Source organism: Megalops cyprinoides, chromosome 4, assembly GCF_013368585.1.
Source record: "Megalops cyprinoides isolate fMegCyp1 chromosome 4, fMegCyp1.pri, whole genome shotgun sequence".
NCBI classification, from domain to species: domain Eukaryota; kingdom Metazoa; phylum Chordata; class Actinopteri; order Elopiformes; family Megalopidae; genus Megalops; species Megalops cyprinoides.
The window spans coordinates 44,483,922-44,508,859 of NC_050586.1; the positions used below are offsets into that span (position 1 = coordinate 44,483,922).

General features: G+C 40.4%; 1 protein-coding gene across 1 annotated transcript in view; it reads right to left on the reverse strand.

Moving 5' to 3' along the window:
• The window catches only part of LOC118776507 (netrin receptor DCC-like), a 195,831-nt gene that overhangs the window by 69,018 nt on the left and 101,875 nt on the right, over nt 1-24,938 (reverse strand). Inside the window, exons 10-13 of the mRNA XM_036526869.1 lie at nt 21,015-21,163; nt 20,170-20,308; nt 17,419-17,468; nt 8,094-8,235 (exon numbers count right to left, since the gene is read on the reverse strand). Coding sequence (XP_036382762.1) covers nt 8,094-8,235; nt 17,419-17,468; nt 20,170-20,308; nt 21,015-21,163 — 480 coding nt within the window. The remainder of the gene's footprint in view (nt 1-8,093; nt 8,236-17,418; nt 17,469-20,169; nt 20,309-21,014; nt 21,164-24,938) is intronic.

Genomic DNA, 24,938 nt, shown 5'->3' on the forward strand with positions numbered 1-24,938 from the left:
CCTGATGAACTGTTGACAAGTTCCTCAGTTCACCAGTTCGCTCAGACTCAAAGGAACTGGTGACTATGCTGACAAGTTCCTCAGTTTACCAGTTCATTCAGACTCCAAAGATTCACTGACTATGAAGACCTGGTGACTACGTGTTGCCAGAATCGCTAGTTCTCAGTATAGCAGGCTTGAGCTACATCCGCCATTGATTGTGACGATGCAAAAGGAATCAGAGCGCTTCCATGACATTATTATAGGAATTGAAAACAATATTAAATATTATTTTGCTCATCTACCTGCAATATTATTTTATATTTATATTTTTAGCAGTAGCATATTTTAGGTGCGCACAATGTATCACAGTTCTTGTTTATCACAACTGCAATTTTATTTAATGTTGACGTCACATTTCCTTTTAACGTGAATAAAGTCCTTATTAAGTGTAAGGGACCATTTTGCAATTTGTATTTTTTGCTGTTTATTATGAAATAGGTATGGGTTGGGATAAGGTATTTGTGTAATTTATTCTGTAACTTAACAAATGTTTGTAATTTGAATGTCTTTGTGATTCGCGTGTGTGTGAACTTTGACTGGAAATCCTGTACACCTGTAGTATTGAAAATTGTCCTTCTGGTGACACCATAGTTTTTGCATCAGGTGAGATGAGCTTTAAAAGTTGGCTGGCGGGTCTGAATGGTAGACGCTGATTTGTTTGGGCTTATATTATTACTATGTGGATTTGTACTTTGTAAAACTGAGTGGAATTGATGCACGTTTAACAACGGAAGAAAGGATTATCGTATTTTTAGTTTGCATTCCTTGGTGAGCGCAGTGAGGTATGACATTTATTCATTTCATAAAATGTAAACCATGGAAACGTGTGAACGATTTTATTGTTGTACAATGTAGCTAAACTTTGCCGCTGTTGATATTTTCATATAATGAGTTTGACTGTGGTACAGAGTTGTGAAGTTTGTCATTTGTATGTTTTGATATAGTTTTCACAGTGCTGTATGGTGATTCGACGATATGGATTTAAGTTGCCGTTTGAACAAACTGTTGCTGTGATGAACTTAAATAAAGAAACCCGACGTATCAGTTGAGACTCTCTGGATCCAAGGGTTGCTACATTAATAAATACTGACAAATCAACATAGTAGACTACAAAACAAAACAGAAATGTGATGTATAGCCTATGCATCACATTTGTAGTGTACTATGTCTACATTAACAACAAATAAAAATACGACATCACTGACTAGGCCTACAAGTATATTAAAATGTTTGGGCTCGGTTAGTTCAAAACTTGTAAAACGAAGTTTTTCGTTTTGGATATAAGTGTGGCCCTTTTTTCCTCAGTGCTTTTTTAGTTTTAGCAAATGACATGTACTTAGGGTATTATACTCGTTAAAATGCGGGGTTCTATTATCTCCCTAAAGATGAAGTATACTTTGCGGCTGCATGATTGCTTGAATAGCATGGTGCAGTTTCATGTAATGACTATTACGATTTAATTATTATTAATTTCATTGACATTTGGTTTCACACGTGCTGTTGTGCCGCAGAGCAGGCTAATAATGGACATGATGTTTGGAACAATGTAGAGTAACTTTTAAAATGCAATAAAACTATTTACAGATTTGTGTATGCTGCCCGACTGGATATGGAAATGAACGAATCAGTGAGTCAAAGATTCAAATCATTTTATTGAACTGAACGAAAGGAACTGAATCACTAAAAAGAATCGTTTTGAACACCACTACTAGCCCGCAGTTGGGTATGTTAAATGCAGTGATGTATGGCGTCAAGGGGCATCATAGAGTGCGATTAATCTATGTTAATTCTTTTGATGCGTTATTTTTTCTATAGCCTAATTAATTAATCAAAATTAACGCGTTATTTTGACAACCCTAGTGAAAGCATATGCTATGTGTTTTTCAAAGCCAATAGGTAAGTTAACCAACATATAGATACAAGTGATATTTTTCTGCCCCGGGAGCATCTCACTGCACTATGGGCAGAAGACACGGGAAAAAACCTAATGAGGATAGCTGTTATTGCGCTAAAAATAGCTATTCGATGTATCGTGACAGCTATATCGCCCACCCCTACTTCCAAGGAACAAAGCCTGAAGCTTATTAAATGGCTTCAGAAAAGGCATCTTCTCAGACAAAAAATGAAATGCAGCATGTGGTAATACTCAAGATGGCGGCGTGCACAGACTCAGCTCAGTGCACCCCAAAACGTAACTCTGTTTGTTGTTGTTTTACTCCTTTTACGTCTCCTTTTCCTGAAATTCAATCCGGGTGTGTCGAACTCAGTGCATCGAAAATTTTCTACAGTCGGGAAGAACTTCTACATATAGAAACAATGCACCAAATTTCCACCATGAGTGCTTTCCAGAACTCCCATCAGATACCAGCGGAGATCATAAGAGCACCGGGGTCTCCATGGATTACCATACCATGCGGCAGGCGACAAAGACGGCGGAGAGAACGGAGGCAGAAACGAGGTCCGGTATCCGAGCAAGGCTAAGGAATGCCCCTCACAATCCACCACTACCCAGTCTCTTCATCGCCAACGCCAGGTCGATTTCCAACAAAATGGATGAGCTGAGACTAGATTTATCATCGCAAACACCCACCCAGGACTGTTGCGTGATGATAATCACAGAAACTTGGCTTAATCCAGAAGTCCCAGACCTAGCCATCGAGCTAGCAGGCTGCTCAACCCACCGCAGTGACAGAAAGACTCCGGTAAGAGCCGCGGAGGTGGCCTGTGTATTTACGTTAATAACAAATGGTGCACAAACACTGCCATCACCGACAAGCACTGCTCACCTGATCTGGAGTTTCTGGCATTGAAGTGCAGACCCTTCTATTTACCGCGGGAGTTTTCTGTTGTTATTGTTACAGCCGTGTATATCCCACCAGACGCAAACGCTGACCTAGCACTTGGCTACATGCTAACGGCGATAAACAAACAACAGAATGCGTATCCCAAAGGGGTCCTCATTGTTGCTTGAGATTTTAACCACGCCGATCTGAAGACTGTGCTTCCGAAATTCGACCAACTTGTTAAGTGTGCAACTATAGGGGAAAACACACTGGACTGTGTCTATTTCAATATCACCAAAGGATACAGAGCCTCACCCCTCTCACATTTTGGACAATCTGATCACTTATCGCTATTCCTAACCCCAGCCTACAGCCCCATTATTAAGAAACAGAAACCCACCACCAGAACTGTTAAAACCTGGCCTGAAGGAGCATCTCTACAACTGCAGGACTGCTTCCAACGCACCAACTGGGACCTGTTCTCTGATCAAGATGTAGATGTATACACCTCAACAGTACTCTTCTACATCAGGACCTGTGTTGAGAATGTCACTATCAACAAACGCATCCGTGTTTTCCCAAACAGGAAACCATGGATGACAAAGGAGGTCCAAATCCTTTTGAAGAACCGCAGCGCAGCCTTCAGATCTGGTGACAGAGAACAGTACAGTGCTGCCAGACACAACCTGAAGAAAGGCATCAGATGTGCTAATGCCGCATACAAGAAAAGGATCGAGGAACACTTCACCAACAGGGATCCAACACGTGTGTGGCAGGGCATCCAGCACATTACCAATTACAGGAGCAACAAAGACCCACGTACAGACAACAATGCCTCGCTGGCAGAAGAACTCAACTGCTTCTTTGCCCGCTTTGAGGTAAAAGGGTTAGAGAACAATGTAGCCACTCCCCCACCAGCTACCACCAGTCACTCACTTACCATACAGACACGGGAGGTAAGGCGAATTCTCAGCACTGTGAATGTTAAGAAGGCCGCAGGGCCTGATGAGATTCCAGGAAGAGTGCTCAGATACTGCACCCATCAGCTTGCGGAGGTGTTTACTGACATCTTCAACCTGTCCCTCTCCCAGGCTACTGTACCTGCCTATCTGAAATCAGCCACAATCATACCAGTGCCCCAACAGACTAACATCAGCAGTGTGAATGACTATAGACCAGTGGCACTCACACCCATCATAGCAAAGTGCTTTGAAAGACTGGTTTTGAAGCACATCAAATCCAACCTCCCCCCTGCCCTGGACCAGCACCAGTATGCCTACAGAGCAAACAGATCTACAGAGGATGCCATCGCCACGGCTCTCCACACAGCACTGACCCACCTGGAACAGAAGGGGACATATGTGAGGATGCTTTTTATAGACTACAGCTCTGCATTCAACACTATTGTCCCCAGCAGATTGGTCACCAAACTCCTTGAGCTGAGTCTCAGTAAACCACTGTGCATGTGGATCAAGGACTTCCTGTCCAACCGCCCACAGACAGTCAGACTTGGCCCCCACGTCTCCCCAAGCCTGACCCTCAGCACCGACGCACCACAAGGCTGCGTGCTGACTCCCCTCCTCTGTTCTCTTTACACATATGACTGCGTCCCCAAATATCCCTCAAACACAATCATTAAATTTGCAGACGACACAACAGTGGTGGGATTGATCTCAGATGGGGATTAGACAGCCTACAGAGATAAAGTCCGCAGACTGGCAGGATGGTGCACAGAGAATAACTTATCACTGAACATCAAAAAAAACTAAAGAACTCATCATAGACTTCAGGAGACAACACAAGGACCTCTCTCCTCTAAACATCAAAGGAGAAGTGGTGGAGAGGATCTCTAGCTTCAAGTTTCTAGGATCCCACATCACAGAGGACCTCACATGGACAGTCAACTCCACTGCTCTGGTCAAGAAGGCTCAACAGTGGCTATACTTTTTAAGGACACTCAGGAAGACCAACTTGTCCACAGAGCTGCTTGTGTCCTTCTACCATTGAGAGTGTACTGACATACTGTATTACAGCATGGTATGCCAACTGTACATCAGCAGACAGGAGAGCTCTTCAGAGAGTCATAAACACAACCCAGAAAATAATTGGACTACCCCTGCCCTCACTGAAAGACACCTTCAGATCATGCTGCCTCTGCAGAGCCAGCAGCATTCTGAGGGATGCAACTCACCCCTGCCATCACCTCTTCTCTCTGCTGCCATCTGGAAGGCGCTACAGGGCCTTAAAGTCCCGCACTTCCAGGCTCAAAAACAGAGCTATTACTGAACTGAACTCCATGAAACACTGATAACACCCCACTACCACCCCGCCAAAGCCCCCCCCCCCCACCCCCAGCCCCCCTCCCACAACTGGAATAGTATTCCCATACAATCTGTATATAACGTGCAATAATACTGGTACAGTTGTACTTTTTTCCCACAGTGCAATATTTCTTCATGGTGCAATAACATAAGTACAAAATAAAACTGTAGCTTTTGATATTCTTTTTTATTCTATTTATTTATTTTTTTATTATATTTTTATATATTTCTTTTCTTTTGTGTATATATATATATATATATATATAATGTTTTTTCCTATTGTGTGTTTGTGTGTGTGTACATGTGTAGAATGTTAATGTACTGTCTCAGGGGCTGCACAGCAAATTTCATTGTACAACAATGTGCAATGACAATAAAGGAATTCTATTCTATTCTATGTCATCAGAGAATGAAACTTGCGACATGGAAGACCAAAGGCCATTACGCCTAGGCCTGTGTAGCTTGTCTTTGTGTACCTCAGGGGCATGTATACGGGTGGGCTGGGGTACACATTGCCCACAATATGAAAAATCGGTTAAATTAAAGGTTTAGCTTAATTTATGTAGTCAATCTTCGCTTATCTTCGCTTTTACATTTCTCTAATGAATCATTTATTATTTCAACTGTGTGACATAATGGAAGAGGAGTGGTCAAGAACCTTAATCAGTATAACTGAGTGTCAGAGCGCTTTCATTCAAACGAGAAAACACTACCGGCCGGTTCTTGTGCGAGTCGTCAACGTTTTGCATACTTTTGCCTGAAAATAAAATATTTGAATTGTTCATAAAACTTGTTTTGTTATCCATTTTTGTTTTTTTTTTTTCCTCATTCGTAGTGTTGACTAGTGTTTAGTGGCATTTCTTAGGTTATAGCCTATAGCTACAGCTAACGCTTTCTTGACCAGTGTTAACGTTATTTGGTTAGTTGCTAGTTCCTTGCTGGTTTGTTCTAAAGTAACATAGCAAGCTCACTTGGGCAGTTAGGTTTCTTGAGTTTTAAGAATGTGTAGATGGGTTATTCAAAAACGGGCTACCAAGACCACAGACCATTGCTGTTTCTGCCGATCTAGCCCTGCTTCAGTGTTGGCAGCACCCGACATTAAAAATACACAACCTGCCACCAATGAATGCCTCCACTGTCAAAGACTGGGTCTTGAATAATGATACACCTTCCCAGCCAATTTTGGCAAGTTACCCTAAACGTATGTTTGGCCAGCTTTAGCACGAGCTGGTACCAGTCTCGACCATGGCTGGAATATTCAGCACAGCGTGATGGCTAGGCAAATAGGAAACATGCCCTTGACGGAGACAGTGGCTTCCAAAAAACATACGTCCAGTGTCTGTCATGTGCGGGCTATGTCTGCTTGGCAAGAATATCAGCACAGACCGGCTATTGGTGAAAGTGTCGCACATCTGCTAGGCCTAGGGCAAAGTTAGGTCGAAAAAAACAGATATTACATTAAGCATTGGCGAGGTCGTTATTGTTTATTCATAATTTATAAACTTAAAGTATAAATAGTACTTGCTTTAGATTGGGGGCTCCAAAAAAAACTCAATAAACTGATAAAAAAGGCATAGTAAATGCATTAGTTAATCATCTTACTGTGTTATATGCCGTTTATTATTGTCTTTCTAAATAATGAACTATACGTTTATAAGTTTCTATGGGTTTTTTGACATCTTTATTGGCTTACCATTAATAAATGTGTGTTATGCATGAATTAAGCACTTACAAATAGTTTATAAGACACTTAAAAATGTTGTAAGTAATCTACTAATGTTATCTAATGTCTGGTAAGAGCTTTTAAATATCTAATTAACCATTTAGTAATACCAGATTTGGTGATAAATGGTTTATTAATACACACTTCTTATAAAGCGTTACCCATATTTGTCCTGTGTTAGAATGCAAACAAACCTTCCGATTCAGCTGATTCAGCTGGAAATCTGACAGTTCTTTTGTAAAAGCCAACATTTTTGTGACATTGACGGCAAGCACACTGATAAAGCTACAACCTCAGCTGAAATATCCCACATTGAGTGGTAGATGTGCACATAAATCTCATTGACGATATTTGTGGAAAATCCAGTGTTCTGTTTCTAGAATCTACAAAAAAAAACATTTTATTGAGGTTGAGTTATATGAAAGGAAAGCAATGTCTGTAAAAACAATGTGGAAAAAAGATGTCTGCATTAAAAATAGTGCTAAAAGATTTCTTGGGTGCTCTGGGAAAAAAACCTGGGCCAAAGTCTGGTTGAACAACCCACCCATTTGTAGCTTTACAAAATGCTCATTAAATGACAGCTACTTTTCTTGCAAACATGTATACTAACTTACATGCACACTAACTCCTGCAAACAGGAGAATAATATTCTTCTTGCCATTCACTTGCTTTAACTGGTGGTATATGACAAAATATCAAATATAAAATTACTATTTTCATTGTAATGCATACAATTCTTTGGTTTGTAGCAGCACTACTTCAATAACAATGAGTGTATGTATTTGTGAGTTGTGGACTTGGTGGCCCAGTTTTCAAGGCTTGTTGAGTGCAATGTTGGCCAGTGGATTGGGTCTTGAATGCATACATTGTGTGTTGCAGACGTGGTCATTGCTGAAACAGCACCAGCCAAAGGTTGTTTGTGAATAAGACAACTGGCAGCATTATTCTGCAGACTTAGGAGAGTCTGTCGTTTCTGTGGCAAATGACAAGTTTCTATGAGAATACCCTTGCCATACTGAAGGCTGCTATATATACACACATAAAACATCCTCTGACCACTAAGTCTGTGAATATGCATAGTAAATCAGAGCTATAACCAGATACAGTTAATTTTTTTTCCTATAGATGGTCAGGGCCACAGAATTATCATTTATTCATGAACAGAACTGAGCACTTTGATAATAATAAATATTAACGATAATCTATTTCAAAACAGCAGGGTACCTCTGAACAGATACCAGAGGTTATTGGATTCGACAGTCTCCTGGTCCCCTCGGCGTCCGGTCTTCCTGTGGCGAATTTTGTAGCCTGTGATGTAGCCATTCTGTGTGTTTGATGGAGGTGGCAGCCAGCTGACTTTTATGCTCTGAAAAACAACACAGAGTGAATGTCAACCATTAGGTAACAAATTGCACCTTCTGTTGTTAATCATAAAATTAAATTCAAAGAAAGCGCACTTAGAAAACAAACAAAAACTACTTTGTAAGGGCCATTTACTTGATGCATGCTTGGTACAGTACATTCAGCAAGCCACTTTCTTGGAGGTTCCAAATTAGATACACATGCACAATTCTTTAAAAATCCACTTAGATATACAGTACATTGTATACATGTACATACTGTTAACTATGTTAACTACTGTTGAGTACCTGTAATCTTCTATGTTCCATTATTGCTGAGTGTACAAAACCCATGCCAACGCATGCTTACAACACTTTTTAAATTTACTGCAAAATACATTTTTGTCAAATAGAGCAGCTGATTATCATTGTCATTAAGGCAGTACGAGTAACAATACATAAAGAAAATCTCAGATCACATTTCAACAAAGGTGTCAAGGCTTCACTCAGTGCTATAATAGTGTCATAATTAATATACAGACTAAATAAAATTGTACAATGATCACAATGTCATTGACATAAGTAAAATGTTAATGTACAAATCAGTAGTATAGTACAATTAAAATGCTGTTTTAATGATTTATGTGCTACAACAATTGGAAAGGGAGTCAGCAATTGTCCTATTTTGACTGCTGCTGGAACCTTATTCTAACATAGGGAGACCAGAAAAACCAGGATGTGACCAAACTTGCACCCTCACAGAGGAGGGAATGGCTAGATGGCTTGAGGTGCCAGAGCAGAATGGTCTGCCAGGGGTGTATGGCTGGTGCTGGCTTGTGGATAAGATACCCCTTTCTGCCCAGAATGGTAACACCAGTATTTTGAAATGAATGCAAGTTCTTACCAGTATCCAGAGGAGGGAGGCAAGTAGAGGTGAGATGAGGGTATATTTTGGGGTATAATGATCAATGAGGTATGTACAGCTCTACAGAATCTGAAACATGAGTTAGGCATTTGCAGGCACAGCACTCATCAACACTGGTGCCTGTAGTATGAAGTTTAAGCAAAATAAATGTATGTCATACTTGATTAGCTCCTTCTAATATGCAAATCCAAGTAACCAGGTTATCATGACATCACCTGAGCAAAGGCATGTGATTTAGGAGAACAGCACTCAATACAAACTGGACATAACCTGCTTTTAAACTTTTGAATACCTGTTTCTTATGCAAAACAGGACTTGCACTATGATGGAAAAGACACTTATTTGATACTGCAACTTAAAGACATTTTTCTTGAGACATCTGTCAGCCCAACTGCAATGCTATTTGTGTATAACTTCAAGTAACGGATATAAGCCAGCCATCCTTTTTTTCATTTTTAACACACCATTATGAGCTTGACATCAATATTATAGAAATGTTCTGTAATGAATGAAAATGTAAGACTCATATTATTTAGAGAAATTAAAGGCAAAGTGGTTACCACAAAGCGATGCCTGTGTCTCAAATACTCCCGTGCTTTCAGTTTAAATAAAGCATATTCCAGTGTTCATATTAGATTGTGTCATAGACCAATGAAACATATGCTAGTAGCTGTACAGCTGTACAATGTATTTTACCAAATTAAATACACAGCACATAATCATTGCTATTTATAAGGAAGCATGCACACACATACTACTAATAGCAACTGTGTGTCCCATTTTTGTCATTCTGGAGCACAGGTACAAAGTGGCCTACATTTTCAAATTGGAAAAAATTAAAAAACAAACCTAATGCTTTCTTACTATCTCTTGAAGCATGTAGCATTCAGATAATATATACACTTTATGCCATCTTGTTTTGAAGACCAATTCATATATTCTTGGTGGTCAATACATAGAAACAGTGTCAGCAGATTGAGAACATCTATTGTGTATCCTAATTTGTGTATGAAGTTTTCACTACATAAGTATTTACTATGTGCATTTATGTATATTGATATGATAATCTTCCTTTTGTAAGCAATGCTTATGCAAAGAAATGACAAATTAAGACTCAATTTGTATTAAATGTACACAACTTTAAGTGAAAACACAACCCTGGCTTACTGACTGGAGTGTCCACTATGCAGGCGCTATAAGTGATGAAAAAAAAAACAAATAAAAAACTGAAAATAACATTTTCATTTCACAAGACCTGTCACTGTTCCATCAGTGTCTCTGAGATAAATATTTTGATTAATTAACCTCTGCAGATAGCCTATCAAGCCACTTCTGATACAGTCTGCAGCCTCTTGGTGATACGAGAATCCTATCATATGCTTAATGACTGTTACATTGCTGTACTAAGAGGTCCAGTTAGTGCCAGCTGCCTCACGCAAGGGACTGATGCACCATCTACAGAGAACAGCCTGTTAACATGCAAATAAACCAATTAAAATGCACACAATGTTTCGGCCACTGTGTTGAGCCAACCCAGATTAATTTGTTTCCTTCGTAATTTCTCCATTTCTTCGGTGCTACATAAAAATAAAAAAAATAAAAAAAGACAAACAGGGGCATGACAGTGGCCTTATTTGGTGTTCCCCATGTGACACCTTTTTTGCAGACTGATAATTGCTTACAGTCCTTTGCTGGGAATGCCTCTTATGCTCTGCCGACTGAGAACATTATTACTCCACTTGGCACAGTCACCCAGCTCTCTAATACAAAACAAAGTAATCCATACCTTTATCAAATTGTCAATTATATGCACAGCAATTAACCACATAATTGATTAACGTTTACCAGCACCTGTACATGACTAATTTTAATAAGTGATAACAGCAGGCTTGATTGCAGTGGGGTGAAGGTCTTACTAGAGCAGAAAGGGCTCTAGTGTTTGAAATGGTGGCATGGAGACAATGGCAGGAGAAGCTTTAAGAGGGTCTTATAGCTAATGTCCCTGGATGAAAATAAAAAGAAAATATGTTTTGAACTGTGTCAAATTAGCCCCGTTTGCATAATCATATAAACACTGCCTGTGAGCATGTATGTTTTTCAGTTGGTGACTCCTACCTCTCAGTGCACTACAAAGCCAGTGAGGAGGAAAGAATATTGTGTGGGATTCATTTGCAAGCTTACTGCCACAGATGTAAAAGCAGGGGAACATCAGTTGACTGCCTTTATTTTTTAGAATATAAAATATTAATCCCGCCAATAGTATAATCAATAGTACTCACTTTCTCATCAAAAAATACAGGAGCTCAGCAGCATTCATTAAGGTTGTTAATTATATACTTTTGCCATGTGACTGCAGTTGTTTCTCTGTATCTGCCCTTCCTGAGGGCTGCCTTTCACACAATAGATCACTAGGTCCTTTTGAACAGACTCAGATTTAGTGTTGGTCTAAAGGCAGAATACAAAAATTTTGTGCCTGTTCTTACCTGATTGATTTCAGTTCCTAAAACTAAATGCAACTGCTTCTGATTCATCCAAAGCAAAGTACATCCCACAGGGTACAGTATTAGGACTTTCACTGTTCTCCTTCCACATTCTTACTGAAGACCTTGCAGTAACAACTGACCCATATCTCTTATTTGAAATTCACACACAAAAAATCAAATGATTCAGCCTTTTTTCTTCTCTGGAAAATATGCCTTTTTCTTAAAGACAAGGAAAGACTATATTTGTGCTGCATCTAGATTTGACTATTGTAATACCCTTCAACCAGGATACTCAAATTGTTGATCTTAATTTTTAAATTGTTACGGGGATAGAGGGGGTAGTGTCTCACTCACACACACCAACACACATACATTTGTTTGTTTTGGTTTTTTTCTTTTGGCACCTGCTGCTACGTCATTACGCAGCTGACGGTCCCTCAAAGGGTGGGGCTACCTCTGATTGCCTTCATAGGAGCTCCAGGTGATCAAAGGTGTGGTGGAGTTTGGCGTGGGAACGGTGGCAAGTTTAAACTGAGCAAGTGGTTTGCCTCCAAGGAAAAGGAGGGTGCGAGCTTGATCAACTCGTGGGCACGAAGCCGATTCAGTGTGTAAGCTAGCAATAAGAGTAATTAAAGTCTATGCGCATTTTGAGTTGGTGAAATAAAAATAATGAAGGCATGCCAGTGAACCACACCGCGACGGACACCAACGCCATCCACGTTCCCCCGACGGGATGAGGGATTTATTTTTGCTTTTCTGCACAATGAGTGCTAACACTTTTAGGAAACAAACAAAAAATAAATAAATAAATAAAATAATAAAAACAAAAACTTGAATGCATATGACGACCGCGGAGCTGGCCGCCACCGTGGGGCAAGACCGAGCTGGCCCAGACTGACACCGAGAGCACGGATCAGACGGCAACAGGTAGGCTCCAGCCCTTCCGAGGGCCGTCCAGTGCCAGTTTTATTTTGAATTTGTTTTTTTTTCTTTTGTTCATTTACACTCACGTCAAGTTGCAGCCCTACTTCTCGTACACACTACATAACAATGAGCCGGGGAAGTAGCGAGTCTGTAACAAAATCTAGATTAGAAGTGTGAAAATGTATCTTTTTAGCATGTCCTATAGTTGGGCCCTATATTTTCAGTGACTGGGTTTTATAGCCCATAACTGAAAGCTGCCACATGCCACTATAACCATCTGAACACATAACTAGGGTAAAAAAATGTGATGTACTAATGATTAATTAAAGAAACACTAATCATGATGGTGTAGTCCAACACTATTGTGATACCCCTTCATGATGATTTATCACATTTTACTTATTTTGGTTCTGTAGATTCAAATGATTGTAAATTGTGTAATGTTTTATTTCAATAATTTAATATGTCAATTCTGAAGATGAAATACTATTCATGCTTTTTGTGTTATTGTTGATAGTTTTTCACTGATACATGATTCCAGTCTCCATGACATCCCTGCCAGTGCTGGATGAAAGGACACCACCCTTACCCTGCCAGGGCCCTGCTATCTCTCCAGCTTCTGTACTTGGCAGTGAAGAGATGGGCATTTCCCTTTTCTAGCCCCCATAGGTTTCTAAAGCACTACTTAATTCCCACTGACTCTGAGCTACTGTATTTCCTAGATTGAGTGAATTTATTTGCCAGTTTTCTCCCCACTGCATATTGATGCTATGCGGAATTATATTGAAATGTACCGAAACGGCAATAATTTACATATTGTCAATCTGACAGTGTTTTTTTTTTTTTTTTGACTCTGTATGGTTTTTATTGCTTGTGTTGTACTCTACCTTGCTTGTAAATTGCTTTGGATAATAAGCATCTGATGAATGAATGCATGTAAATGTAATGTCATATATTCTCTAAAACAATTCTTAATATATTTTTGTGTGGTCAATCTCCAATCATTCCCTCTCTGATTTGTGTTATTAATGGTCATTACAGGTTGCTGACTTCCTAAGGATCGTGCATGACCAATCATGCTGAATTTGCTACTTTATCTGTTTGATATTTTGTCTTTTACAATCCATTGCAACTTATTGTACCAGAGGTAAACAATTGTTTTTAATGGGATCAAACCCACGACCAGTGTCAGTGTCACGACCAGTGGCAGTCTGCATATTTACAGTGTCACGACCACTGTAAATATGCAGACACAGACTACCATTGTACTTTCCATTCTACAGTGGCCCACTGAACCAAATGATGGATTTAGTTGTAAGAGTTAGAGGGAACAAAAACACTGTATTGATTTTAATGTAGCAGTGCCTGAGGAGGGTGGGTAACAATTCCATGCTTAGTGTGCTCTGTTAGTCAAACGGGACTTTGACTCCTCTTGTGCAGCTTGGCAAACGTGGTTCCCCTGGCACACTGCAATCATGTGATGTGTGCTGCCAGGCAGAATGGGATTGTGCGATTATATGGTTCCTGACTGCCAGACACCTGCAGCTTTAGATTCTCCAGCCAGCGAGTGCTTGCGGGCGAGACAGTGATCAGAACAAAATGCAATCAAGCACGGGCAGATGAGCTCTTAATGGTAACCAAAGCATGGGACCAAAAGTCCGAAACGTATTCCCAGAGCGGCCTTCAGTTTCAGCTCCATCCAAACCCTTCTGTCACAGTGCATGCTTGTCCTGATAACATAGACTATCAGCAAGCCAACCAGCAGGGGATAGATTTTCTTGGGTTTATAATGAATGGGGCATCTCAGGATAATGCATTCTTTGTAGAAGTAACATACTATAAACTTCATCAGTCCAGAAATATCTGCCAGTTACTCAGCTTGTGCTCATCCAGAATGTTGTTAACACCTCTCACTTCAAGTGTGCAGCTTTCTTTGAAAAACCTTGTTAAACCTGTTTCATTTGGAGAATGTCAGAAAGATTTCATCTGCTTCTCATAATTTTTTATCATGCTCTTTTGTACCTGATGTTTCCCCCATCATTCCATTCCATTCAAGAACATTTGCTTTTTCATACAACTGTTTTTCTTTACTTCTTTATTGACTGCCATAAATCTTCAATCGTGCCAATATAAAGGCATCTAAATGTGAGTCATACATTCACTATTTTAACAGTGTTTGGTACTCTAAGAACAGTAGGTGGGCTAATGCACATATCTACAGCAAGTTCCATGTTGAATTCATGTGCAAGCTGACTACTACCCATCATTTGTACAATCAGAACCAAGCGTGCACATACCTTATAATGACAGCAGTGGCAACATTAGAAACACTACTGATTATAACACATCAGGCTGAAATAGTCCAAATGTATCTCAGAACAACTCTACATACAGCATGTTGGTCCAGCAATACAACTAATTCATAATTCACACAATCCATTTGTCATACAGCAAATTTCACTGATGAATAGCTACTGTATATGAGATAATTCTCTTTCAGAATTTAGTGTGACTAGATCTGAAAGGTAGTTAAAAGAGTGAAAATACAATCAATTTTGATCCACTCATTCAACGTCAGACATGCTTTGAGAAACTTTTAATTCAGTTTCAGCTTTTAATTCCAGGGTCAGTCCCTGTGTGATAGAGGGTCCAGTCATTCTTTATTTGTTGCTTCTCTTCAGAGAATCCACCATACTGTGAAAGTTGTTGAGCTATCTTTTCATAGGAAACACCCACTGATTTTGTCCTTAAGCTAATCACTTACGCAAACATTGCTATAACTCATTTATTCTTGAATAGTATTTCCCTGTATATATTTGCTTAACATCCCTCAATAGAAAAAGGCATTGTTCAGGGCAGGAATGAACCGAAGCAGATAACCAATACTGAAGAATGCAGTACTTTGATTTCACTGCCATGTTTTGGCCCTACAGTGATGTTATATGAACTTTAAAAATAGTACCTGTTTCTCCACATCTTTGCAGTTGTCAACCTGCTTTATTTCATGTAAATTGGGACAAGCGTTGACCCTGCACTCAAACATTAGTAGAACACGAGCGTATTTTGTCATGATGAACTCTGTGATGCCCTAACTACCAAGTCATGCATTAAAAAGACATTCATATTAAAGAGAATATAAATGTCATTTTCCATAACTATCTAATCAGTTCAAACAAAAATGTACCTAGTCTTTCTCTTAAGTTAAGCAACTTCATTTTTCAAATATTACACACTTAATTTTAATTTAAATTCTGTGACAAAACATGAAAAAAGACAGATTTTTAAATAATACTACTGCAGTGTATAACTTAAGTAAAGGACTAAAAACATTGCATTTTGACTGAACAGAGCCTGGCAAATTTTCTGTTCTCTTAATTTGAAGCTACAGAACAGCCCTGACACATAGCTCCTCACAGGAAAGGTAATGTATTCTAACTGTCTGAAACTGCAGCCAGTGTATGAACAGTCTTGAATAGTCATATCATTCCCCCATATTTTAATGTTTAAATATATATATCTTGTCAAATAAAAATAAGCATTAGCATCATTTGACATCATCTCTTTTGCTTGGGAAAAGGCAGAAAATATGTGTATAAACAAAAATTAAATCAATTAAATAAGTGGGTGTGAATTCCCAACTCATACTGACATAATTAGTGATATTTTGAAGAATCTGTCTCAGGAGTGACATAGGCTAAAACAAATAAGCATATAGTGAGTCAATCTAGGCATATTTTTCACATATTAAACAGTTTTCTTTGATTGTATCCACCCTGGCAAACTCACATCACTTTCACCCTGTCTACATATACTGGATTATTCCTTGCAGAGGGTCCCACACAACAACTGCAAAATGGTTAAATTAGGGCATTTGAGCTGTGAAAACTGTGGCACAGAACATTGGACCTGTCAATGTTTTGCCAATTTTATGCCCTCATATGTTAAGACAACACCATGAATGGACAAAATGACAATTATGTGGAAAAGCAGATCACTTTTATTTAAAAACAGGAACTGCAGTATGATTTAAAAAGCCAGGTCTCATTTGTGACTACATGACATAGTTCTATTTTTTGGGGGGTAACGAGTAGCCAGTGCTGCTTCTTTCAGGGGACCCCCCCTCCATATCTCCATTCCCTTGCCCTCTGCTGTCACTTTGATTGTTTCCCCAGCACTGTCTGTTTCTGCCAATTATCCCTGCTGGCTGGTGCTGTCTCTCCATCTGTTAATCAGTACAGAGTGCTGTGCAGTCACGCTGGGAAAGTGGTGGGAGGGCAGGCCCTGAGGAGCAGCCCCCCGCCCTACTCCTGTTGCACCATATGGGAGAAAGAATGCTCCCTTCCTCTCCCCGACTCACCACAGGACTGTGATCTTGATTGCTAGTTGACCCCTGAGTGCCAGGGATTAAGGCGGCTCATTTCTCCCTTGTGTCTCCCTAGGCCTTTCCTGAAGCTCACACATCGTTCAGAAGCTTATCTTGGGATCACAGGATGGAATCGAATCAGGGGCCACATCCCTTCGCGATACTAACAGCCCAGCAGTTATTCACATCGTGACTGCCTGTGCTTCATAGACGGCAGACTGTTCAGCCTGGGTAAGTTTCTTTTGCATATGATATTGTCTTAAACATTTAAGTAAGTACAGTGACACCAGGAGTTTTTCCAGTTCATAACTTCAGTCTCACCAAAGACCTTTTGGTGTGACCAGCAGCCCCTCTACAAGACACAAAGCAATGCAGCCTATTGATTGATTGATTAAGGTTAATGCCCTGTGATCTGGCTTCCTGCCTATTGAATGGAATTTTTTTTAGATTATCTTACTTCATGCCAAATACATGCTTTCTTCATGTGTTAAAAAAAACAGACTTCGCTACTTACCCTTGAATTCACAACCTCCAGTGAGATGTTCTGCGGAGAGGAACTTGGCACTGTTAGCAAAAATAAGAAAAAATATGTTAGTGTCTATTGACATAATACATCTGTCTGAATCAGTCTGGCTAATCTCATATTGAATTTACAACATTACAGAGCCATGACAGATGTGAGAATCTTTGTTAGGCATTAATGGAAAAATATGTCTGGAGTCCAGAAGTCATTAAACTGTTTTGATGGGTTATTAAAATGCTTTGTTTGTATGCAATGGAATTTCCTTTAAAATCAATGTAATCTGCTTCTTGTCCCAGAGGTGGAGAATGAAGTGTCTGGGATCATTTAGAGAAAAATGACAGCAGAAGCATTTATCTGAGGCAGATGCTCAATGGTAAGGACTGCCTGTAAGGCAGGGAGGGCTCCTCAAATAAGCTGGGCATACATAAATGACCTCTTTGGAAGGTCCTGATAACAGTCAGTTATTGAGCATGACCTTTCCAAGATGGACAGTCTGTCTCTCAAGAGTGCTATGCCTGCTCAATCAACTGTTAACCTTTTAACCCCTTAAGGGACCAGCAAGAAGGAAATTCACTATGGCAAGCATGTCAATACAAAGGAAGTTTTGGTGAGATAAGTACCAGACTAGGTTTAAAGCATTCCGTTTTTTTTTTTATTCCACCAAAGTGCCAGTGTTCTTATTAAAGTGAATAGCTGTTTGTCTCAATGCCCTCAACCATTTCCTTTTCCTCCTAATGAGCCAGAGTTCCAAAGAAACACATGAAGTGTCCTTTATTTTTTGGTCAGGAGGGCAATAATTGTGTACCCCTGTTCAAATGCAATCTCACTGTATAAGCATATTCAAACAGATAGCAGCATAAGGTGGGATGCCAGTGGACAACACATCCATGTCCTGAAGACCCTTCACTGTTCACTCATTTGCATGGATTTGTTCCATCCTTGCAGATGGACACAAAGAGCAGCAGGGGAGGGGGAAGTGGGTAAGGGCACAACTGAGGTTGCCACCATTTGGACTAGTGGATGAGGCTGGATTTGAGCTCGAGGTCAGAGGAGCAGAAGGGTCTTTAATTACCTCTGCTGAGCAGCACTTGCGGGAAGAGTCACCACGTGCAATTTCATTATGCAGCACAAGGGCCCTTAATTAAGCAGGAAAATGGAAAATGCTGGACCCGGTGCTCATTTCAAAAAGTCAGCAAGCTCCAGCTAATGGAACCTGACAGATGATAAATTACTCAGGTCTCCTAGTTTGCGCAGAAGTTAATGGGGAGAGACAATCGTCAGAATTAGTGAGTCTTCAGGCAGTGCACAGGCAAGCTCCACAGGCCTTTTATGGCACGTCATTTTTGGAGAGACAAATGGAAATAGTGCAGTGGTGTAGTGGTAAGGAGAAGGTTCACAAACCAAATGTTGCCAGATAAATTCTACAATTTTTATTGTACCAATTAGCAATGTAGTTACTCTGAATTTCCAGTCAATATTCCCCTGTATAAATCGCTATGATGGACGAATGGTGAGCTATGTATATTGCCCTGGAAAAGAGTGTCTGCCATGTAAAAAAAAAAAAAAAAAGTATCCACAAACAAGTTCCACAGCAGCTCAGGATCTGTGTTTGGAGAGCAAAGCCACTATAGTCTCATGAGACAGAACTGTCTTTGTAACTGTGCATTTCACATGAAGGTGTTAATTATGAAGAGAAGGACTGGTATTCACCCAAACCCATCTCTTTGTTATGATGAAAATGATTTCAAGTAAAACACAGAGAACACAAAGGTAATACCACCACATTGGGTGAAAACAGCTGCAGATGGATGTTCTGTGAGCCACAAATTCAAAGGTGGGCTCAGGACAGTTTAACACTAAGTTTTAAGCCAGTCTTATTGAGAGCCTAATCTGTGGAAGACTCACTGGCAATCAGTGAGGCAGGGATGAGAACCCGTGGTTGGATCATCCTGTGTGACTATAACAGCTAAGAAACTCTCAACGGTGGTGCCTACAGAATCCCAGTGTGTGTGCAGCTACTCTTTGCAAGTCCATAGATTAAAGGATACTGCAAGAATTGAAGTGCTCTGAGGTCATTAATGCAAGACAGGTTTAGAGCAACATGAATGAAAGCCTTCTGCCATGCTCCTGCGTGTTTACATGAAAGTGGAGAAGCGCGAACGCTGTCAGTGCTAAAGTCATTACTATGTCCTTCTGTCGCTGAGGCTCTCCGGCAGCTTTGAAAGGTGTGTGGCAATACTATGAGTGATGAATGGAAATGGCTGGCATAGCTGAGAATGACACACACATCAATGGTTTGATCTTAAATAATGGCTGCTGATGGCACATTAAACCATCACATCACTGAGGACCATGGCTGCTAGGTCACTGAAAATGACTAAAAAGGAAATTGGCATATCCAAAACAGTAATAAATGCAACAACAGTTTTATGGCTGGTATGAAATCAAATTATAGAAGAAACAAATGGCAGATGCTCTATGCCACAGAAGTCTCAACTTATGTCCCAGGTTCCAGGTTCAAAACAGAGGCGGGTCAATGCTGTAGGCTCCTTAGGCAAGGTACTTAGGCAAGGCAAAGATGTACAAGGCTGTACAAATGCATACATTACATTACATTACATTACATTACATCTAGACCAACTTTCAAAGCTAAGCTTTGAAAGTTGGTCTAGATCAACAAATGAAGTATATCATTATGTGTATTATGTTTTGTGTTTTTCCCCAAGATCAATGAGAATTTACCATCAGAGAGAGTGGTGACAATCAGATCCTCAGTGGTAACACCCGGGCCGTAGCGGTTATATGCTAGAATACGTATAGAATACTCTGTAAACTTCTTTAGGTCTTCCAGCTTGAAACTCTGACTATTCACCTCAACACTCTGAAAAAAAAGACAATATGATTATGATTTATAAAATTTATTGAATTATGGTGATAGTGACTTTCCTCACCTATTGGGAAATTGGTGCGCTAATAATAAATGAATACACACACTATATGCTTTGTAATGTACCAATTTTATGTCTAAGATTAACTTCTGTATTCAAACTTAGTAGGGATTTTTACCCACTACTAAAGCTACTGCTGAAAAATACTAAAAGCAAAGTGGCCAATACACTACTCCCATGTGTGGAAGCCATGAGAGTTGAGACTGTAAACACACATTCTGTTTTGTATGTCTGTCTGAAATTTTGCCTCTGGCATATGCTTAAGAAAGATGACTAAAAGACTTGTGTGCAGCTAAAAACATAGGGATAAATATCTAGCTTTCTAACCTCGGTGCTCTAATGACTCAGTTTCTCCACATTTAATTTGGATACAGGCATGTTATGAAAGGGAACCAGAATTATCTGGCAGCATTACTTTTTCATCTCCTGGATTCTTTCACAGTTATAATGTTCTATGGGCATACTCTAAAGACTAATTCTGAATCTTTATCTTGAACAAAGACAGGTGTGCACAATCAGGATACACCGGTATACCTGTTACAGTCTAAAAGAGCAATAAAACTCCAGGCTGATTCATGTTCAGGAGCTCCTCAAAGATTTTTATTATAAAAGTGGATAAAAAAATGTAACAAGACTGACCTGTTCTTTCTCAGTTGCTGTCTCTGTCCAGAATATTCGGTATCCTTGGATGGGGCCATTGGCGTAGGTTGGGGCCTCCCACGAAATTTGGATAGAAGTGGATGATGTGGCCTCTGCCTGTGGGTTCACAACTGCCCCAGGAACCTGGACTGTGGGGAGAACAGAGAAACAGCTGCAGGACTGTTCTTTTTTTTTTCCCTGGTGATTCTTACAGCCCAGTGGATAATGCAAACAAACAAGTAGAGTATGCATGCATACCATACTAGGGTTTTGGACTGGAAGGGGATAGTTAAAATTCATACAAGTGTTGTGCGGAAAATGAAGTAAAATCAGAAAATTTAGGTTCAGGAATTAGTGATTAGTTGGGCACTACAACAAAACAAAAAAAATCTACAATACATGTGATTTTAAAAAAGACAAAGCATAACATATAAGTATAGTTACATCAAAGTCAATTAAAGTAAATGTGCACAAAGGGCGATGTCTAAACAGCGGTCTCTAGTGACACACAGAGGGTCAGCTCATAAGGGATTTTTTAGCTACGCTCTCCGTTTTTAAATGCTCCATAATATATAATGATACATATTCAACGTTTTTATGGTTTCCCATACCATTCATAATGATGATTTTAAATGAATACTTGAAAATGTACATCTTGCTGCTGACTACATTCCAGTCTCCACAATACATACCTGCCAGTTTTATTGGGCAGGAAGTGGACTATAGTCTTGTATGTTCATCAACTGATTAACACCCCCCCCCCCCCCATGCTTATTGGAAGTCACCCATATTTGCTCGAGCCTACACTCAAGTCATCTACATTTGGGGAATAATATGTAAAATGATAGTGTGTCCCTGAATCTCAGCCAATACTAATAAGACCCACCCTTTTCTGTAAGTGGTCTCTCTGACACACTGATACATTTGAATTGTCAGTGCTTGCTGATCAAAACTGCAACAGTGCTGCTGTGCCTCCTACCGCAAGCCGCAGATATGTCACATGCAGTTGGCAAAAATTTCCAAGACTCTTGGCCAGCTAAACTGTTTTTCATGTATAATACTAGATTACACTTCTTAGATTTCATTCATTTTTGGGTGTTTTGTACCTTAAACATTCCAAGTCATAAAGTTTAACCATAACTGCTTATCCCTTAAAATTTAAGCTGTGAGTTTCCTTATCTTGCACTTTTTAAGTTACACAAAGGCTGTAAACCTACCTTCAAATTGGCTGCTGAACAGCCTTATTACTTTATTCATACAGAGCAGAGCATTACTGTGACAAGATTGCTTTCAACAAATATTCAAAAGAACATCAATGGTAAACTCAACATTCTCCTCTGCAACTGTTTAATTTAGAATCCTTGTTTTCCACTTCCCAAATATAACAATAGTCATACTCAGTGGACTTCTGAACTGACACTTGACTGCAACTTGTCATTCTGTGTGTGAGTACAGGTGTGCCACTGGTGAATAAGACACACCTGTTTATACCCAACAAGGCTGTGAGTAAATATAGGTGCATGGCTGGGTTTGGCTAATAAGGCTAGTTCTAGTTTTGTGTTGATTTTTTGATGATCAGTTTTTCAAATATTCACAGCAATGGTTATCAACAACATTAGTCTAGAGGAAAGTTTTGTAGATTGATTTTGAAGAAAGATTTTGTAGATTTGTAGTACCCCATGCCATTCTATGGAGTGTTGCCAGAAAAACTGGATTACATATGAAAGGGAGACAACAGCCTCAGATAAATCCCATTCAGTGGTGTGAAGACAGAGCATGTAGCATAGTTTACTATGGCGGAGCTGAATGCCTGGCTTGGAATTGTATAACAAATGTAACATCACAGAATTGCTTTCCCCTTCACTGCCTCCTGGCACTGATCCTGTTCTTTGATGGTTTGTTTGATGTTACTTTCACTTTAACACTGCACTGCTTGCACTCTGGATATTTTCCAGCAGATCCAATGAATGGTAAAGCTACTTATTCAGTGGTATGTATGTATGAATGTAAGAGTGGTAATATCAAATATTTATCCATAGTGTGACATAAAGACAAAATTCCAGTAACTGAAATAACCTAGCAATTTTTCAAATCGCACAATCAAGTAGGTCAATTTATAGAGCAGTATACTGGACAGTGAGAGAGGCATACCTTGATTTGAGTTTCCTCTTGATTTGTAAAAGAATGGTGCCCAAAATTGTACTGGCATTAATACAATATGATCTTATTTTTTTACAATATCATTTTTTGTGAATTAAAAACAATTGAATTCCTGGCTGAACCCCTCATCCTCATGAACATGTACAGCTGGACTTAACTGGATACATTTGAAGATAACACAATATAGTGTGTGACATTTGTTAATATCCAATCCCTGCACTAGCATGTATCATGGAAGGTCCTTTATGCCATAAAGGACACTGTTATTTCTGGGTGTCATCAATACAGCAGGTTGACCTCTGAACAAATTCAACAATCACCTATGACAAGTTAATACTCTTATGTTCTTAATACCACTGCATATGTAAACTTAAAAGAGACCATCATTACATCCTGCCAAATCCTGCTTGGATTTGGTAAATTAAATTGTGGTAGCCCTTTTCAAGGTTATTTTCATCATTAATCCGTCACCATTCAATAAAAATGTATATACAATGAACCAATGCATTTAACACCCATGGACTGTGGCAGTTCTCAGAATATACTGCTGTATACCTTTGAAATATCCCCTTAGGCAAGCTATACAATCACTTTGCCCAATTTAGATCTAACAAGCAAAAATGAGGAGGTCTTATGGAAAGCGTCTCTGCTAATCAGTACTGAAAGTGGGGACAGTGGTTTTCTGTCAGGACTCCGCCCCCCTAGCTGTGGTGTTTTTGTTTTTTTCCCTGTCCATGTGCTTTTTGTTTTCCTTGTGTTCCAGCCCCGCCCTGCTCCCCGCCTGGTCCCCGCCCACCTGATTGCCCCATTACCTTCACCTGTCTGCCTGCCCACCTGCATCCCATCTCCTCATCAGCCCAGCCCTATTTCTACCCTGCTTATTCCTGTCTTGTTTGCCAGTTCGTCTCAGCGTTTTTTGTACCTGTTTCGTTCCCGCAGTTTTTTGATTTCTGATTTCTCCGTGTTTGACTCTGCCTGTCCTTCGTCTTCGTTTTCTGTCTGCCGTCTTGTCCCGTTGCCTGATCATTTGCCTGCCCAGTTTTCGACCCTGCCTGCTTTTTGGTTTCGCTACTTGCCTGTCGTTATCATTAAACCTGCCTGGAAACTGAAGCTGTCTTGGTCTGTGTCCTGAGTCCTTGCCTGAGCCGTTACAGTACGAACTGGCCAACATGGACTCAGCAGACCTACCCCAGCTGAAGGCTGCGCTGGAGTTGCAAGGCGCATTGCTGGGGGGCCATCAAAGCCAGCTGGAAGCCATCGGCCGGTCCTTGGAGAGTTTCGCCACCAACCTTGCCGGCGTCACATCCCAGCTGCTGCAACTGCAGCAGCTGAGCCAGGAGAACCGCCCCGCACCGCCTGCGGCAGCTTCTCCGTCTGCCCCGCCAGGTCTCCCGAGCCGGGAACTCCGATTGCCACCTCCCGAATGTTACGCGTGGGAATCCGGGAACCTGTCAGTCGTTCTTCTCCCAGTGCTCCCTGGTTTTCGAACTCCAACCCTCCACGTTTCCCACGGACCGGGCGAGGATCGCCTATGTGATTACCCTGTTGACGGGATGTGCCAGGGAGTGGGGCACTGCGGTCTGGGATGCCGACGCCCCTTTCTGCCACTCCTTCGCCACCTTCGCCGAGGAGATGAGGAAGGTCTTCGACCGCTCCAAACACGGTCGTGAAGCCGCGAGGGAGATGCTCCTGATCCGCCAGGGGCGCCAGTCGGTGTCTGATTACGCAATCGATTTCTGCACCCTCGCTGCCTCCAGTGGATGG